This window comes from Pleurodeles waltl, chromosome 9 (genome assembly GCF_031143425.1).
Source record: "Pleurodeles waltl isolate 20211129_DDA chromosome 9, aPleWal1.hap1.20221129, whole genome shotgun sequence".
NCBI lineage: Eukaryota > Metazoa > Chordata > Amphibia > Caudata > Salamandridae > Pleurodeles > Pleurodeles waltl.
In genome coordinates, this window is record NC_090448.1 from 169,431,985 (window position 1) to 169,452,290 (window position 20,306).

The 20,306-nt window shown below is 45.0% G+C and overlaps 1 protein-coding gene across 1 annotated transcript in view; it reads right to left on the reverse strand.

Moving 5' to 3' along the window:
* ATXN7 (ataxin 7) overlaps positions 1 to 20,306 on the reverse strand; it is a 295,992-nt gene that overhangs the window by 18,506 nt on the left and 257,180 nt on the right. Inside the window, exon 9 of the mRNA XM_069206513.1 lies at positions 12,018 to 12,139. Within this exon, the coding sequence (XP_069062614.1) occupies positions 12,018 to 12,139 (122 nt within the window). The remainder of the gene's footprint in view (positions 1 to 12,017; positions 12,140 to 20,306) is intronic.

Below are 20,306 nucleotides of genomic sequence, written 5' to 3' on the forward strand. Positions count from 1 at the left end.
ATGTATCTATGTCCTCATCTTTAAACTAGTATAGATCAGATCCAAGCACATGGAAATCAGGTGTGACCTGCCGTAAAAAGACAGTCTTGCTTGTGTTGCTAAAAAATGCCCCCAATGCTTGCGCATCTCATACAATCCCAGAAACATTTAGGCTAAATCAGCTCTAATCAGAGAGGTGGAGGGTCTCGGCAGACCATCCTTGGGAACCAGTTAGATGTCGATATTACTGAGTATTGCATTTAGCAGAATGAAGACCACTTGAAGCAGAGTAGAGCTACAATAATATTTACTTTGTGTCCTCTGCTGGGGCTTTTCTCGAAGCTGACCAGGTAAAAGGGTTAGGTGCACCTGGCTGCATAAACAAAGCTCAGCTGACTATAAGGAAAAGTTAAGTCAAACTATTTTTTTTATTTTGTTGCTGCAGTATTAATTACAAGTAAATAAGAATTCGTCATGATTCAAGTATTGATGTGAACGTGTAAAAAAGTATGATATATGGTAACAAAGAAATTACATATAACCTTTTTTTGGTATTTTCTTTTCATGACTATCTACATTAATTCCTGAGAATCTGACTTTTAAATTAATAAAACGCCAATGCGTTTCATTCTAGCCAATTATGTATTGCAACAAGTACGATCTTTAGTAACAGAATATAATTACTAAAAGACCACGTGCCTCCCTGACGCTCATTTTTTCCAGTTGTTTACACTTTTTTTCACGATTGCTGATGAACTTTAGCAAAAAGAAATATACTCTATATACTGGTGAATGTGGTTTTAAACCAAGTTTATTTCTTAATAAAAACTTGCACTGGGTATTAAATCTGAAATCCTGCTCTCTACAACAATATGTAGTGCTGACAAAGATGCAAGGTCTGTTTAGATTGAAAGCCTTCAGACTGAAGCTGTTACTTTAAAAATCAGTTTCGCAGGAACGAATTAGATATTCATGAAAAGGTAATAAAAGCCATTTTTAATACAGGGAGTGCAGAATTATTAGGCAAGTTGTATTTTTGAGGATTAATATTATTATTGAACAACCACCATGTTCTCAATGAACCCAAAAAACTCATTAATATCAAAGCTGAATATTTTTGGAAGTAGTTTTTAGTTTGTTTTTAGTTTTAGCTATGTTAGGGGGACATCTGTGTGTGCAGGTGACTATTACTGTGCATAATTATTAGGCAACTTAACAAAAAACAAATATATACCCATTTCAATTATTTATTATTACCAGTGAAACCAATATAACATCTCAACATTCACAAATATACATTTCTGACATTCAAAAACAAAACAAAAACAAATCAGTGACCAATATAGCCACCTTTCTTTGCAAGGACACTCAAAAGCCTGCCATCCATGGATTCTGTCAGTGTTTTGATCTGTTCACCATCAACATTGCGTGCAGCAGCAACCACAGCCTCCCAGACACTGTTCAGAGAGGTGTACTGTTTTCCCTCCTTGTAAATCTCACATTTGATGATGGACCACAGGTTCTCAATGGGGTTCAGATCAGGTGAACAAGGAGGCCATGTCATTAGATTTCCTTCTTTTATACCCTTTCTTGCCAGCCACGCTGTGGAGTACTTGGACGCGTGTGATGGAGCATTGCCCTGCATGAAAATCATGTTTTTCTTGAAGGATGCAGGCTTCTTCCTGTACCACTGCTTGAAGAAGGTGTCTTCCAGGAACTGGCAGTAGGACTGGGAGTTGAGCTTGACTCCATCCTCAACCCGAAAAGGCCCCACAAGCTCATCTTTGATGATACCAGCCCAAACCAGTACTCCACCTCCACCTTGCTGGCGTCTGAGTCGGACTGGAGCTCTCTGCCCTTTACCAATCCAGCCACGGGCCCATCCATCTGGCCCATCAAGACTCACTCTCATTTCATCAGTCCATAAAACCTTAGAAAAATCAGTCTTGAGATATTTCTTGGCCCAGTCTTGACGTTTCAGCTTGTGTGTCTTGTTCAGTGGTGGTCGTCTTTCAGCCTTTCTTACCTTGGCCATGTCTCTGAGTATTGCACACCTTGTGCTTTTGGGCACTCCAGTGATGTTGCAGCTCTGAAATATGGCCAAACTGGTGGCAAGTGGCATCGTGGCAGCTGCACGCTTGACTTTTCTCAGTTCATGGGCAGTTATTTTGCGCCTTGGTTTTTCCACACGCTTCTTGCGACCCTGTTGACTATTTTGAATGAAACGCTTGATTGTTCGATGATCACGCTTCAGAAGCTTTGCAATTTTAAGAGTGCTGCATCCCTCTGCAAGATATCTCACTATTTTTGACTTTTCTGAGCCTGTCAAGTCCTTCTTTTGACCCATTTTGCCAAAGGAAAGGAAGTTGCCTAATAATTAAGCACACCTGATATAGGGTGTTGATGTCATTAGACCACACCACTTCTCATTACAGAGATGCACATCACCTAATATGCTTAATTGGTAGTAGGCTTTCGAGCCTATACAGCTTGGAGTAAGACAACATGCATAAAGAGGATGATGTGGTCAAAATACTCATTTGCCTAATAATTCTGCACTCCCTGTATATACTTGAGTAGCTCATCTTTTTTTTTTAAACATACAAGAAGTGCTACAATACCTCCTAAAATTATATGGGCTTCTCAAATTCAGGTAGTAAGGACAAAACTCGATGAGTATAGAAACGTCTCAGAATTATTGTAAAAATATCTTGTGCACTGTTGCATAATCGTTGTAGAAATAACTTGTGTGCCACCTCAAAATAAATGTGAGAAGTAGGTATTGGGCAGTTCCACCCGTGTCAAGGCTATGCACAAACATAAATCATTTATCCCAAATTCACTAAACTACTAGTAAGAGAACATGTCAACAATACCTCCCACAGAAGATGGGTAATTGATTAAAGGAAAGGAAGGTATTTTTACATTCATAAAATCTGGGAGCTCTCAAAGGTACTTGATGAGCAATGTCGATTAGATTGCAGCACCAATTTCTTTTTAAAGTTAATTTTATTTTCGATAAATGAATTTCGAGGAACACTGGTAGCCATGAATTAGGTCGTAGGTTATGTGCCATCAATTCATTCAAACAGGTATGATGACTTGTACACAAGTAGTCATTGAAAGTTTGAACTAACCCCATTTTAACTGCAAATTTTTTTTAAAAAATGTATGCTGCTGAGACCAAAAAAAAAAAAAAAAAAACTCATACCATAAAAAACGATATTTTAAACAAGTCACCCTATTTTAACTATTGATGGCTGCATAATACGAATAAGGATATTGCATTTACTTTTGATGAATTTTTCTTTTTTTAATAGCAAATCTGCAATGGTTTTTATTAACTCTGTATGAATAAAATCTTGACATGCAAGTATCAAAGGACATGAAACGTGTTATGTAAAAAAAAAAAAAGAATATGCAATATATTTTAATTCTCTATATTAAGCAAACAAATCTAATTTAGAAGAGGTGGTTGCATTTTGCAATAATTGTGGTACATTTACATATGTACACCAAGGGTGCTATTGCTGGTTATGAATTCCCACGCTATCCAAGATCAACAAACATTTTCTGGAGAAAACCACTGCCTGCAAAGCCATTTTTAGCACCATTATGGGTTAATATATTTAGTAGTACACTGTAATGTTTTTTTTAACATTTCAGTAAAATAATTTACTTACAAGCACTTTTAACTCACTTCACAAATTAAGTGTATTTTATTAATATAGATGCTATCCTAGACCTTAAGTTTGCTTTTGCAGCTAGAAGAGACTCCGATTAAAACGCTTCCTAACCTCAGGAGGCTACCTTACTTACAAAGATTTGACATTACATTTCAGGCTGTACTAAGAATAGCAGGTTCTAACACAGTTAGAATAACACGCTTGATGATCTTTAGAGCCAGGAACGTCTTACCATTTACAGGGTCCCGAGGAGGAAAAACTGATATGAGTTAATAACAGTTGTGGCTTAAAACCACAAATTGAAAACAGCCTGCACCCAAGTTCATCCCTTTCCTATCTGATGGGTCAATTAGTACAATAGAAAAATAAAGAAAGTTGCGCCCTTCACTCCACAGCTAGAAAGGAAAATGTTACTTACCCAGTAAGCAGCTGTTTGTGGCATTGTAGAGCTATAGATCCACATGCTTTGCATACTCCTGCCATCTAGTGTTGGGTCTGGATGTGCGCAAGTTGTTTTTCTTCGAAGATGTCTTTCGAGTCACAAGGCAGAGTGATTGCTCTTCTAATGAGCTCCAGACAATAAACATGTTGGATAATGTCCAACACCCACTGGTCTTATGTAATTGATTACAATGTGAGCAGAAAATCCTCCAATCATTCCCTGGCTGGTGTTAAAGGTTCGGGAGGGAAGGGAAGAGGGGGTGGGGGGTTGAGAGGGGAGGGGGGGAGGTCATTGTTTTGCAGTGGTTGTAGCACCATGTGGGAAAGCGCCTTTGCTTCTACCCTTGGCACTGTTGCCCCAATAGGAGCCTCTATAGTAGCCTCGGGGAGGGGAGTGGTGACATGGGGTAGAGGCTTCTGAAGATGTGAGTTTGGAGCCCACTTGGTAGGCGGTGCGGCAAAAGGAGCCACGAGGACTAGGTGTCTTAAGAGCACCCATAGATTTTGCAGTCTCCGTATCCTTTTTCATTTTTTCTAGGACTAAATCAATCTGGGGACAAAACAGAAGTTACTTGTCGAGAGGGATGTTTAATAGGCTTTTTTTTAATTCTGATTTAAAGGCACATATACGGAGCAAAATATGGCGCCACGGTGTTATGCTAATATTGATCCCCCTTAGGAGCAGTATCTGATATGCACAATGGATGGAGGTGTTTGAAATCATTGTGACCTCTGAGACAAGATGTTGCCCTCTCTTCTTGTGCTCCTCAGGGAGTTATTGGAGGAGTTCCTCCATTGTGTCCCAATGGGCACAGTCATATCGTTCCAGCAACCCCACAGAATTAGCAATTCGCCAATGACTGCTGGTCTGCGCTGCAGAAGGTGGAGCATCACTGGCACCCTGGGCATTAGCCCTCTTACAAACATAGGTAACAATTAGTGTTTTGGGCGGAATTTGTCACCTGATGTAAATAGGGTCAGATGGAGAGGGCTTGTAACTTATCGACCCTATGAGTGATGATCCTTGCTCATGCAGGTTCTTTGAAAATATCCTCTGTTTGCCATAGCATACCTTTAAGCATAGGGAGATATTGGTTTGCCCTATGTGTTGTAGCGAGTTTAAAAAAAGAAACCCTTTTCCAGAGGCTCTTTATGTAGTTGGACATCATGGTATGTTGCAGCCCTGCCAATAAGCTCCCGATAAGATGTGGAGTCATCAGGAGGAGGTCTAGCAGAGTATAAATCAGGATCAGTGTCCGCTTGAGGGTCAATGTCGTATGCCGTCCAAGGATCAGGAGACTGAGGTGTGGTACCATATGTCTCATCCAGTCCCAATGCCCAACTATAAATGAGTGAGGGGACTCCTGAGATGCAATATTTAAGGGACCATCCTGAGAGTGTGGTGGAGAGGGTAAAGGTGGTTAAGGGAGGGATGCAGTGGTGGAGAAGGTGGTAAAGGGCTGGTGGCTTTGTCCAACTTCCTCTTTTTTGATAGCACCAGCAATTCAATGGCTTCACTAAAGGGAAGATGGTGCTTGTATGATGGTGGACTAGTGTCCAAACATTTGGTCAGGGTGTACCCCGTTAGAGGCTGTATGTGGATTTGCCTCTGGAGGGCACAGAGCTTCTCCTGCAGTTTATGGAGAATCTGTTTCCACTTGAGTGCCAGGTTTCGATCTTGGAGCTGTTTTTTAAGGCTTCAGAGCCGAGATGGATATGTGTTTTGGTGCTGAAGTGGTCGTTGCCAACGATGGAGCTGGTCAGCTCGACGCAGAAGGGTGCATCAGTGTCGAAGTTGTCAGCTTCAAAGGTTTTGGACCTGAGGGTGGGGCGTATGAATCAATATTTCACTGCATACTATGGCTTCCATCTAACTAACAAAGGCGGCCCTACTTACAGAAACCTGGGCTGTGACTATTTTCTGAGGACACTGGTCAATCATAATACATTAGTTTTTTTGTGTAATAAATTAATGTACTTTTGTAATTATTCATATAGATTCCTTGTTTGTTTTGGGGCTCTCTCACAATTAAAATGCACTCTGCCCTAATGTACGATGATGTGACAAGTGTCAGTTCTAGCACTGATTACTGATATGTATTAATGTGGCTGTTTTTCCCCCTCCATGGCTCTTATTAGGTATAATATCAATATGAGTGTTTGGGTATCATTGTTAACCAATCATGTCACTATGTGAACCCGCTGCAGAGGTCTCTGGCAATTCTTGCTACTCTTCCTCAACATTGTGGTGACCGAAGATGTCTGGAGTCTCTCCGTTGCATTTCCTTTCGATGTGCCTTGTGGTCTCGGAGAAGGCCTCGCAATCCTTCTCCCTTCCAGAGACCAACAAAAGTTGCAGACCTGATGGAGATCGGTCCGGGGATATTTGGCGCAGCAGTTTGGGAAGATACAAAACCATACAAAGATACAAAAAGGCTTCCATTCTATCAGAAGGGCATTCTCTGATGAAGTCTGATGAAAGGCTGATGTGGCAACTATAATAATACTGAGAGAGCAGCCAAATAGCTTTTAACAGTGTCCAGTCAAGTGCTTGCCTGGCGACAGATAAAGCAAACAACAAAACAGCCAACAGTTTGGCTTGTAATAGGTTCATCTGGCAGATGCTGCAAAAACTACAAACCTGTGCCATTGCCTGGTGTACACCACCTTTGTGGAAGGGTGCCTAGCTGCCAAGATAACATCAATAACCTTGGGAGGGAGCCCAAATGGAATCAACTGCTGCTGTTCAATTTACATGCTTAGAGGTGCAGATTGTGCAAGCTCAGGTTAAGACTACAACCTGCTGGACAGAAGATCCTCTCGAAGCGGCAGCTTGAGGGGAAGACAGATGTTCATTTCCAGGAGTTCCAGATGCCACACTCTTTTGGTCAAACCTGGAGCCAGTAAGATGACTTGGGCCCGTTCATTCCTGATCTTTTTCAGAACAAGCCTGCGCAACGCACACCTCCATGTGAGAACGGCATATAGGAACACCTAGCTCTCTCTAGGTAAATATGCTTCTGATAGACAGCTGCCTTGGAAGCTCCAGTGCCCAAAGAAGTTGCGTTCTCCACAGTGGAGAAAATGAGCCAGGGATCTCCCTACTTTAGGAGGGTGCCCTGTACCATTTTCAGGTTTAACTGCCATTCGTGATCTGCTAAGCATCTATGCCCAAGTTAGTCTGCCCTGGCGTTTAGCGATCCTGCCAGGTGGTCCACAACTAGAGAAATTACATCACAATTCAGCCACTTCAAGAGGCCCATAGCTTCTACGTACAGAACCCAAGACCCCACTGCGCCTCGCTTGTTGCTGTACCACATGGCAGCAGTAGTGCAGTTTGTGAGAACTTGAATCAGCCTACCTTTGATGGTTTGTAGGAAGGCCTTCAATGCCAAGTGGATCAACCCCGGGGAGAGGTGCAGATCAGACTGATCCTCTGATCTACACCTCTCCCCGTGACCTCCCCAACCCAGCAGTGACTTATCCGTCATCAATTTTAGCTCTGGGTGGGGGAAATGAAAGGGGTCTGACACTGTCCCTATTGCATTAGAGCAGCGACCACAGCAGATATTTTTTTTTAAGTATCCTTTGAAACCTGGATGGAATCAGACTGTTTTTTCTAGTGTAGTGTCCACTGGCACTTCAGGTCCCACTGAAGATCCCACATGTGCCATCTGGCATTCTTGACCAGTATAATGCAGGAGGCCAACAGCCTCAGGACCCATAGTGTTATCCTCACTGATGTCCAGGACAGAGGTTGAAACATCTGAATTATAGCCTGAATTGCGTAAAGACAGAAAACTGCAATATCCAGGATGGCTCCCATGAACAGGAACGTCTGCAAAGGAGGCAGGTGAAACACCAACACATTGATAGTGAACCCTAATGAGGTCATTAGGGTTGCAGTCGCCTTGGAGTGGTATATGACTTCCTGGGGTAAGCTCGCCTTTAACAGCCAGTCGTCAAGGTTGGGGAAAACTGGAACAGCCAACCTCTGTAGATGACCTGCGACCATCAACATCACCTTTGTGAACACCCGAGGGGCATTGGTGAGGTCAAAGGGAAGAAGTGCAAACTGACACTGCTCTTAACCCACTGTGATTCACAAATACCACCTGTAGGCCTGCAAGATGTTGATATGGAAATAAGCTACCATTCAGTCTCCAGGAATCAGTGCAGACAGAATATAGGCTAGCATGATCCTTTCTTTCGGATTTGTCCTTTTCACAGGAATGAGTTGAGGGTGGACATCTAAATCAGGACAGAGCCCTCTATTCTTCTTCAGCATAAGAAAGTAGAGGGAATAACATCCAGATCCTGCTTCTGAGGCCGGAGCCCTCTCTACGGCCCCTATAACCAATGAGACCGGTCCATCCTACTGTAGGCTCCTTTGTCGCCTGCCATGAAATAGGAGGGAATAGCCCCATCAGGCAATTTGGAGGACCCATCTGACGTATGTAATGGCTTGCCACCCTTGGAGAAATGGGGGATCCTGCCTTCTACAAGGTGTCTGTGTGCCAGAAAATACACACTAAAGGGGTTTTAAATTTGAAGTTGCTGGAAGGGCAGGAGTGAGTGAGCTGTGTTTTGTCCCTGGTGTCCTGAGGGTTGTCTCTGGGAACCACTGCCTCACCTATAAAAGGGCTGAAAAGTCTGCTGTGCCAGTGGTGTTGATTGTATACCAATTCCCTGGCTTATAACCCAAAGGAGCTAAATTGTTGGAAAAACTGTCTGGTGGGCGTGGAGACACCCAAAGAGCAAGATGGGACTCAACTCTCTTAAAGTGCTTGAGAGACAAGTCTGCATTCTCATCAAAGAGGCATGAGCAATCAAATGGCATATCCATTAAGGATTCTTGGACATGCCCTAAGAAGCCCCTAAATATCATCCAGGCGTGGTGTTGAAGCACTGCACATGCTAATTGACCAACCGAAGAAACTAGTTGTGCCCAGGCCAGACCGGGTAACAAATCCTTCCAGAGCTGGTGGGCCTGAATGGTTTGGGATGATAACGCCCCTGGGTAAAATCTGACAACCATGTCTCCTAATGCATGGGTGCAGCTGCCAAGGAGACTGTTGGTATTTACTTAACACTGGTCAAGGCTGGCAGAAGAAAACATGCACTTACCAAAGGTTTCTATACTTTTGGATTTGTGGTCAGATTTAGTCGGAGGAAAGGCTTTGGGGATGACCTTAGTGGTGGACTTCTAAACCACAAAGCTCTATGGTGTTGGATGATACTTCAGGGTCACCTGGAGAGGGTCTTTTGCAACAAGAGACCCGCCTGTTGACCGTAGGACCGGAACACAGTTTTGCCCAAGTGGCCAAGACTGTTTCTTGCAGAAGAGCTTAGGTAGAAGCCTGGCCTGAGGGATCTCTGTTAGAACATTGGTTTAAAGCTACAAAGTGGGAAGTTGCTAAGCAAAGACAGCTGCCGCCACTCTAATCACAACAGCAAGAGATGTGCTCATCTCAGTGGCAGGAATAAGTGGAGAGACAAATTTAGTGTCCACTGGCATCCTGAAATCACTCATACCACTTGTCTTCATCATATTATGGAACAGACTTGTCCCGATCATAACAGTAATTCTGGCTTTGACGGCAGTCTGAGGCAAAAAGTTGATGGAGTGTATGTGTGCAGCCTTGCGATAAAGGTAGCGTGTTGGAATCAGAGCGATTGCCAAAGGGCTGTGCTCTGGTGGGTTTTGAGCACAGCCTCAGTTAAGGTCAAGACTAGTTCAGCTCAGAGTTGGAGACCACTAATCGGTGTGGCTCCTCAAAGGAACATGTGCAGTGTGTGGTTCCGGTACTAACATTGGCATCAAAGCCTCTGTGGTACCTAAGGTGGGTCTGAGATGCACAGAGGGTGAGCCTCAGCTTGCAATTCAGACTGGACGCCTCTATGGATCTTAGGGGCCCAAAGGCGCCAGAGAAAGCCAGAAGCGTGCCTAATTAATCAGCACTGCCTCCGGAGTTATGAAGCAAGAACACGACGAACGCTGAAGCCCTTGTTGTAGGGAATACGTAGAATACTCAAAATGCCCAGCAGGAGTAAAGCAGTTCTTAAGTCTGGCATTGAAGGATTGATCAATGAAAGAGTTATTGATGTGCATCACCAGTCATGACCAAAGGAGGAGTACACATTGTGGAAATGCATTTTCTATCCACTTTAGATCAGTTTTAGGGAATGCCCTTTCAATCTAAACAAACAATATTTCATTGGTATTATTCATGATGTAGCTCCTAACTCTCTTACTACTCTTCTACTTATCAATGATTGTCCTACTCCTGATAGTCCTAATCCACTGGTGTAAACAAGTCATAAGAGTGCAGATTCTACGATTAAAGACTCAAGAGATGCCCAAATGTAGTGGAGTGGATTGTCTATTATTTTAGGCACTTGTTATTTGATAAAGCATTGTTACTGCTAGAGAAAATACTACTGTATGAGACTTACCATGCATTTACCTTTAACTTGCTTTTAGTTTCTTTAACAGGGTGTCATTTAAGCATGGATCATTTTCTTTTGTGTTAGGCTTTGTATTTTAACCATTTTATACTAAGCAGAATATGAACTGTATTTATGCTGGCATAGTTTTGAAAAAACATCAATTCCTGACTGAATACTACTACCCAGGAGTTTATGTTTACATCTATTTGAAGGCTTCTCAGAATTTGGCCATGAAGGGCGCAGTATGATTAACACCACACAAAAAGAAAAACAAAAACACTATAGTCAGAGAGCCTCTGCCGTTAATCTCTTTCCTTTTTTGTAATTTTGGGTGTAGTCAAAGAAAGCCTTTTGCTGGATAGAGCAGAGGCCTGGCCCAAGATGGGAATAGAGCATGGCTCTCAGTAAAGCAGCAGCAAAGTTTTGTAATCAGTACTGAAACACAGAAAGGACTCTGAAGGAGCATCTCTACTGGTGCCAAAAAGTACTGCAATCCTTGTGAACGGGTTTGCTTAGAATAAGCAGACACCTCTGTTTTTTTTGACAGTTTAGACCTCCGTGCTGAGTGCTGACAAAGGTGTTTTACAACAAAAAGGAATATTCTGTTAAACTTTTAAAGAGTGTGCCATGAAGCAAGTGTATTTGTCTTACTGGTACCTATATGCTTTGCGGACTAATGTAAAGGCATCCCTACAATATGGTGGTCTCTGGTGTTTGAGGTATGAGTCTTGGTCTCTGAGGAATTTTGTCAATTAATGATCTTTTGAAGAAAACATAAAAAAACAGTGTGTTCTAAAGCTCGCAGGATTAAATTGACTGGCTTTATACCTAAACATGAGACGTATAGACATATTAAAAGGTGGTACACTGCAAGGGCTGAAAAAGGAGAGCAGCGATATAGTTCCCATACACAGCAGCTTATTGAAAGCCTATTAGACAAAATTGCAGTGAATATAGAAATAATTAAGCATTCTGTTGGCTAGTATTTGAATGGTGCCTGAGAAAATATGAATAGAATTACAGGGCCAGAATGCAGAAATATACATGTAAAAATTTATAGATAGTGCCAAGTTCAAGTGCTTTACTACTTTAGAAAGTCAGTGCAGCACAACCATGTGATACTGCCAGTATGATTTCAAACAAGCAGTGATTTTATTTTACCAATCCCTTGAATGCCATTTTGTTTCTCAAAAATTAAAAATTCATCATTTGGATTTCAAAAGATACGGTTTATAAATTAGGGAAGAAAAACAAGGAGCAAAGAAGAAAATTGAAGGAAAAATCAAATTCAGAAAAGCTTAAAGAGTTCTAGAGACAAGATGCTATGAATACGTTAGATTTGCCAGGTTTACCCTTCTAAAGTACTTTAAAACATTTCCAAGTAATTTGATAAATGTTAGAAATTTGATAAACAGTTCTGGTATATCTACAAGGATTTAACTAAGCCATATTTATACTTACTTCCACATCTGTGAATTCAGATGTTTATCCACCATGAAATTAAGTGCACATCGGATATGGTCCCACCGCTTATCATACACGAAACAACCTCTTCCAATCTGTCGACTCCCAAATGAGCAAACCTATAAAGAAAATGAAAAAACTAATACTTGCTAAAGTGATTTTTATGTTTGTTCCTCAATTCGTGCAAGACTGTAATTTCTCTGAAATTAAACACTTACTTGTAAACATCGTAGAAAGGGAAAATGTTACTTATCAAGTAAGTATCTCTATGTGGCATGCAGTGCTATAACTTCATATGCTTAGAATAATCCTAGCATTCAGTATTGGTCTAGGATGTGTGCAAACAGTTGGTAATGCGCATCATCATCTGCTCCACTGCTAGATTGCTTTCCCGCAAGGTGGGTGAGGATGGAATGTGGAGCACAGCGTAATAGAGAAAGATGTCCATGGTAAAAAAAACTTGTGATGAAGAATAAGAATATCTGTAACAAGCACAAGTATCTGAGGAGGAGGGTGGGCGTACGCGAATCATGCCACAAACAGATGCTTAGTGGCTTAGTAACATTTTCCGTTCGAGGCATCGGTGGTTGTAGATGCACAAGCTTAGCATAGAGACTGTACAGCAGTCCTTCCCTGAAAGCGGTGGCTAACCTGTGGGTGTTAGTTGTTTGAAATTGTGTATGCACAACTGTTTGGCCCACATTGGCTTGTTGACGAGCCAGCACATCTACAGTCATGCTTTGTATATGTATGTGGTATAGACCACGTAGCTGCTTTACACGTCAGCTATAGGTATATTACCCAGAAATGCCATTGATTTTTTTTTTTTTTTATAATTATTTTTACAAGTGGAATGAGTTTTAGGAGGGGTAGGTAGAGTTCTTTGTGCTTAAGAATAGCACACATGTATACATTTAACAATCCAACGTGCAATACCAGTGTTAGAAATGGCTCTGCCTTTGTTTTGGTTTTGAGAAAGCGACAGCTGTTGCGTCTTCCTAAATGTCTTGGTTCTGTCGTTCTGTACATAGGGGCTTGTTTAACATCTAAAGTATGTAAAAGTTTTTCTGCAACAGAATCAGGATGGGGGGGGGAGGCAGGGGGAGGAGAGAATCTGGTAACTCAAAAGATTAAGGTGGAACTGAGACCCCACCTTTGGCAGAAACTTAGGTTCGGTCATTAGTACCACCCTATCTCTATGTAATTGGAAGAAGGGCTCTTCCAAATTAATAACTGAAGCTCACTGACACGTCTTAGTGAAGTAACTAACAGTAATCAAAAAAGAAATCTTCCAGATTAAGAACTGGAGGGGGCAGGAGTGTAAGAGCTGAAAAGAAGGGTCCATTAGTCTTGTTGTACAAGTTACTTACCTTCGGTAACAATATATCTGGTAGAGACATATTCTAGTTGCAGATTCCTTAACTTGGAATTCCCCCAGGCGTCAGTCTGGATCTGGAGATTTTTCTTCGAGCAGTACCTCTGCGCACCGACAGGTGGCGTCGGTCGAATCCGTGGGCATCGTGTTCGCCGTAATGACGCCGCAGTCGTATATAGGTGCCACCTCTGCACGCTGAAGTGTGAGGCCTTTAAGAAATCCCCAATGGGAGATTTAAATAAAGAAGGCTGATCAGGTAACCTCAAGAAAGCAGAGATAGCAGAAAGATATTCCTTAAGGGTGCAGCCCTGCACGGGCAAGGGAAAGAATAAAGAGAAGGACCTGAGAAAGAGGAGCAGAGAGTAGACAGATTTGTCGATGCACCATGCCACAAATTTCTTCCGACAGGCGTATACGGTTTTGGTTGAGGGACGCCTGGCTGCCAAGATAACGTTACAGACTTCGGGTGGCAGGTCAAAAGATGTCAACTGTCGCCGCTTAATCTCCACACAAGAAGGCGGAGGGTGGACAGGTTCAGATGGATGACCCTCCCCTGCTGCTGCAACAGAAGATCCTCCCGAAGAGGCAGTCTGATCAGAGGAAATATGGCCATGCTCAACAGCTCGGGATACCAGACTCTTCATGCCCAGTCCGGAGCCACCAGAATTACTTAGACCCAGTCTTGCCCGATTTTCTTCAGAACTCTGGACAGAAGTGGGATGGGCGGAAAGGCATAGAGGAGGCCTGAATTCCACTTGTGATGAAAAGCGTCACCGAGTGAGTGCCGCCTTGGAAACTCCTACACGCAAAACAGCTCACATTGCACGTTCTCTACGGATGCAAACATGTCTGACCAGGGTTCTCCCCACAGAAGGAAGAGACCTTGCGCCACCTCCGGATGGAGATGCCATTTGTGATTGACCACGCATCGTCGGCTGAGTTAGTCGTCCCTGGCATTAAAGGAGCCCGCTAGGTGTTGAACCACCAGGGATATGCCCTGTTGTTCCAGCCAAGTCCAGAGGCGAAGAGCCTCTTGCCAAAGGGTCCACGACCCCACTCCGCCTTGTTTGATGCAGTACCACATGGCTGTGGTGTTGTCTGTGAACAGCTGCACTGTTTTCCCTTTGAGAGAGGAAAGGAATACCTTTAATGCTAGTCGAATCGCTCGGAGCTCCAGAAGATCGATATGGAGTCCAGTTTCCGCCGGAGACCAGAGGCCTCTGATCTCTGCCTCTCCCATGTGGCCGCCCCATCCTAGAAGTGACCCATCTGTCACTACTGTAGGATCTGGTTGGGGAAAGGAGAGGGATCTGCCTTTGACCCAATACGGATTGTTAACCACCACTGCGGGTCTCTCGCAGTTCCTTCTGCGATCTGGACCTTGTCAGAGAGATTCCCCTGATACTGCGCCCACTGGAACTTCAGGTCCCACTGAAAAGCCTGCATATGCCATCTGGCCTTTTGAACTACCATGTTGCATAAGGCCATGAGGCCCAGCAGCCTCAGAGTCATTCTCACCGAAATCCAGAATAGAGGCTGAAACATCGCTATCATAGAACGAATATCCTAGACTCGGGAGGATACGCCCGAAACTGCCCTGTATCCAGAACAGCTCCGATAAAAGGGAGCGTCTGAGAAGGAGTTAGGTGTGACTTCAGCACATTGATAGTGAACGACAGCAAATGCAAAAGGTTCGTCGCAGTCTGGAGGTGGGAGACAACTGTCTGGGGCGAGATCGCCTTCAACAGCCAATCATCGAGGTAGGGGAAGACTGGGACCCCTAACCTGTGCAGATGAGCTGCCACCACTACCATCACTTTCGTGAACACCCGAAGCACTGGTAAGGCCAAAAGGGAGCACAGTAAACTGAAAGTGCTTGTGACCTACCATGAATTGTAGGTAACGTCTTTGGGCCAGCAAGACAGGAAGGTGGAAGTATGTGTCTTGCAAGTCCAACGCAAACATCCAGTCTCCAGGATCCAAGGCAGATAGAACCTGAGCCAATGTCAACATTTTGTACCTCTTCTTGAGGAAGAGCTTGAGGGACCGAAGATCTAATATAGGATAAAGACCCTTGTCCTTTTTCGGCACCAGAAAGTAGCAGGAATAGCAACCACGACCTACTTCTGGCAACAGAACCCTCTCTATAGCTCCTTTGGCCAAAAGGGCTCAGACTTCCTCGCGGAGAAGCGCCATGTGATCCTCAGATATGTGATTGTATGAAGGTGGCATGGCTGGAGGTGGTGTCCTGAAGGGGAGGGAGTAGCCCCTTTGGAGAATCTGGAGAACCCACCTGTCCGAGGTAATGGATTGCCACTGGGGAAGGTGATGGCGAATCTTGCCACCAACTAGTTTCTGGTGTACCCACGGACTAGGAAGGTTTGGAGGCTGAGGAGAGGGTGTGGGTGGACTGGGCGACCCACTGGCTCCCTGATCCCGTGGGCATGGGACCCCATATCCGCGCAGGGGCGGTACAGCATGCGCAGGTCGATGGCCAGGGGGGAAAAGAACGCTGTTGGGTGCCCCTTCCATAGCCACAAAGGGGCGAACGGCAGACTTCTGGGGTCTAGGAGCAGGTGCAAGGACAAGGGACCGTGCTATGTCTCAGGAATCCTTGAAGTGCTCGAGCTCTGAGTCTACCTGGTCTCCAAAGAGATGTGTGCCATCAAAGGGCATGTCCATCAGAGATTGCTGGACATCCCCTGAGAAGCCAGATGTTCTCAGCCAGGCGTGGCGTCTCAATGCCACTGGCGATGCAACCGATCTGCTGAGAGAGGCGGTCGTATCCAGTCCACAACAAATCATGAACTTTTCTGCAACCCTCCCATCTGTCACGGTTTGGGAAAGGGCAGTCCGGGCCTCCCCCGGAACTCTAGGGAGCACTAGCTCGATCGTATCCCAGAGAGTATGGGAACAGTGGCCCAAAAGGTATGCGGTGTTCCCAGACCGCATCACTAGACTGTTGGAAGAAAACAACTTCTTCCCCAAGTTATCCAGTCTTTTCGATTCCCTATCCGTGGGTGCAGCAGGGAATGCGCCTGATGAAGATGAAGCCTTGATGGCAAGGCTCTCAGGTGTGGGGTGTTTGATGAGGAATTTTGGGTCTGATGGCGCAGGCCGATGGCGGCGGGCAATCGTCCTATTCACAGGAGCCCTTGTGCTGGATCTGGAGTAAGTACCCAAAAGGACATCCGTCAGTGCCTCAAGGGGAATAAGGGGTTCTGATGTGGAAGGCCCCGGCTTAAGCAAGTCAGTTAGGATATTATGCCTAACCTCCATAGAAGGTAACTGTAAGGAAATGCCTCCTTGGCATGGTTGCCCCCTGACTTTTTGCCTTTGCTGATGCTATGTTTACAATTGAAAGTGTGCTGAGGCCTGCTAACCAGGCCCCAGCACCAGTGTTCTTTCCCTAACCTGTACTTTTGTATCCACAATTGGCAGACCCTGGCATCCAGATAAGTCCCTTGTAACTGGTACTTCTAGTACCAAGGGCCCTGATGCCAAGGAAGGTCTCTAAGGGCTGCAGCATGTCTTATGCCACCCTGGAGACCTCTCACTCAGCACAGACACACTGCTTGCCAGCTTGTGTGTGCTAGTGAGGACAAAACGAGTAAGTCGACATGGCACTCCCCTCAGGGTGCCATGCCAGCCTCTCACTGCCTATGCAGTATAGGTAAGACACCCCTCTAGCAGGCCTTACAGCCCTAAGGCAGGGTGCACTATACCATAGGTGAGGGTACCAGTGCATGAGCACTGTACCCCTACAGTGTCTAAGCAAAACCTTAGACATTGTAAGTGCAGGGTAGCCATAAGAGTATATGGTCTGGGAGTCTGTCAAACACGAACTCCACAGCACCATAATGGCTACACTGAAAACTGGGAAGTTTGGTATCAAACTTCTCAGCACAATAAATGCACACTGATGCCAGTGTACATTTTATTGCAAAATACACCCCAGAGGGCACCTTAGAGGTGCCCCCTGAAACTTAACCGACTGTCTGTGTAGGCTGACTAGTTCCAGCAGCCTGCCACACTAGAGACATGTTGCTGGCCCCATGGGGAGAGTGCCTTTGTCACTCTGAGGCCAGTAACAAAGCCTGCACTGGGTGGAGATGCTAACACCTCCCCCAGGCAGGAGCTGTGACACCTGGCGGTGAGCCTCAAAGGCTCACCCCTTTGTCACAGCCCAGCAGGGCACTCCAGCTTAGTGGAGTTGCCCGCCCCCTCCGGCCACGGCCCCCACTTTTGGCGGCAAGGCTGGAGGGAACAAAGAAAGCAACAAGGAGGAGTCACTGGCCAGTCAGGACAGCCCCTAAGGTGTCCTGAGCTGAGGTGACTCTAACTTTTAGAAATCCTCCATCTTGCAGATGGAGGATTCCCCCAATAGGATTAGGGATGTGACCCCCTCCCCTTGGGAGGAGGCACAAAGAGGGTGTACCCACCCTCAGGGCTAGTAGCCATTGGCTACTAACCCCCCAGACCTAAACACGCCCTTAAATTTAGTATTTAAGGGCTACCCTGAACCCTAGAAAATTAGATTCCTGCAACAACAAGAAGAAGGACTGCCCAGCTGAAAACCCCTGCAGAGGAAGACCAGAAGACAACAACTGCCTTGGCTCCAGAAACTCACCGGCCTGTCTCCTGCCTTCCAAAGAACTCTGCTCCAGCGACGCCTTCCAAGGGACCAGCGACCTCTGACTCCTCTGAGGACTGCCCTGCTTCGAAAAAGACAAGAAACTCCCGAGGACAGCGGACCTGCTCCAAAAAGACTGCAACTTTGTTTCAAGGAGCAGCTTTAAAGACCCTGCAATCTCCCCGCAAGAAGCGTGAGACTTGCAACACTGCACCCGGCGACCCCGACTCGGCTGGTGGAGAACCAACACCTCAGGGAGGACCCCCGGACTACTCTACGACTGTGAGTACCAAAACCTGTCCCCCCTGAGCCCCCACAGCGCCGCCTGCAGAGGGAATCCCGAGGCTTCCCCTGACCGCGACTCTCTGAAACCTAAGTCCCGACGCCTGGAAAAGACCCTGCACCCGCAGCCCCCAGGACCTGAAGGACCGGACTTTCACTGGAGAAGTGACCCCCAGGAGTCCCTCTCCCTTGCCCAAGAGGAGGTTTCCCCGAGGAAGCCCCCTCTTGCCTGCCTGCAGCGCTGAAGAGATCCGTTGATCTCTCATAGACTAACATTGCAAACCCGACGCTTGTTTCTACACTGCACCCGGCCGCCCCCGCGCTGCTGAGGGTGAAATTTCTGTGTGGGCTTGTGTCCCCCCCGGTGCCCTACAAAACCCCCCTGGTCTGCCCTCCGAAGACGCGGGTACTTACCTGCAAGCAGACCGGAACCGGGGCACCCCCTTCTCTCCATTCTAGCATATGCGTTTTGGGCACCACTTTGAACTCTGCACCTGACCGGCCCTGAGCTGCTGGTGTGGTGACTTTGGGGTTGCTCTGAACCCCCAACGGTGGGCTACCTTGGACCAAGAACTGAACCCTGTAAGTGCCTTACTTACCTGGTAAAACTAACAAAAACTTACCTCCCCCAGGAACTGTGAAAATTGCACTAAGTGTCCACTTTTAAAGTAGCTATTTGTGAATAACTTGAAAAGTATACATGCAATTGAAATGATTCAAAGTTCCTAATGTACTTACCTGCAATACCTTTCAAACAAGATATTACATGTTAAATTTGAACCTGTGGTTCTTAAAATAAACTAAGAAAATATATTTTTCTATAACAAAACCTATTGGCTGGATTTGTCTCTGAGTGTGTGTACCTCATTTATTGTCTATGTGTATGTACAACAAATGCTTAACACTACTCCTTGGATAAGCCTACTGCTCGACCACACTACCACAAAATAGAGCATTAGTATTATCTCTTTTTACCACTATTTTACCTCTAAGGGGAACCCTTGGACTCTGTGCATGCTATTCCTTACTTTGAAATAGCACATACAGAGCCAACTTCCTACATTGGTGGATCAGCGGTGGGGTACAAGACTTTGCATTTGCTGGACTACTCAGCCAATACCTGATCACACGACAAATTCCAAAATTGTCATTAGAAATTGATTTTTGCAATTTGAAAAGTTTTCTAAATTCTTTAAAGACCTGCTAGGGCCTTGTGTTAGATCCTGTTTAGCATTTCTTTTAGAGTTTAAACGTTTGTAAAAGTTTGAATTAGAACCTAGAACTAGTTGTAGATTCTTAAAAAGTATTCCAACTTTTAGAAGCAAAATGTCTAGCACAGATGTGACTGTGGTGGAACTCGACACCACACCTTACCTCCATCTACAGATGAGAGAGCTAAGGTCACTCTGTAAACTAAAGAAAATAACAATAGGCCCCAAACCTACCAAAATACAGCTCCAGGAGCTTTTGGCAGAGTTTGAAAAGGCCAACCCCTCTGAGGGTGGCAACTCAGAGGATGAAGATAGTGACTTGGAGGGAAATTCCCCCCCTCCAGTCCTACTTAGGGAGAGCAGGGCTACTCAAGCCCTGACTCCACAAATAATAGTCAGAGATGCTGGTTCCCTCACAGGAGGGACCAACAACTCTGAAATCACTGAGGATAACCCCAGTGAAGAGGACATCCAGTTAGCCAGGATGGCCAAAAGATTGGCTTTGGAAAGACAGATCCTAGCCATAGAGAGGGAAAGACAAGAGATGGGCCTAGGACCCATCAATGGTGGCAGCAACATAAATAGGGTCAGAGATTCTCCTGACATGTTGAAAATCCCTAAAGGGATTGTAACTAAATATGAAGATGGTGATGACATCACCAAATGGTTCACAGCTTTTGAGAGGGCTTGTGTAACCAGAAAAGTGAACAGATCTCACTGGGGTGCTCTCCTTTGGGAAATGTTCACATGAAAGTGTAGGGATAGACTCCTCACACTCTCTGGAA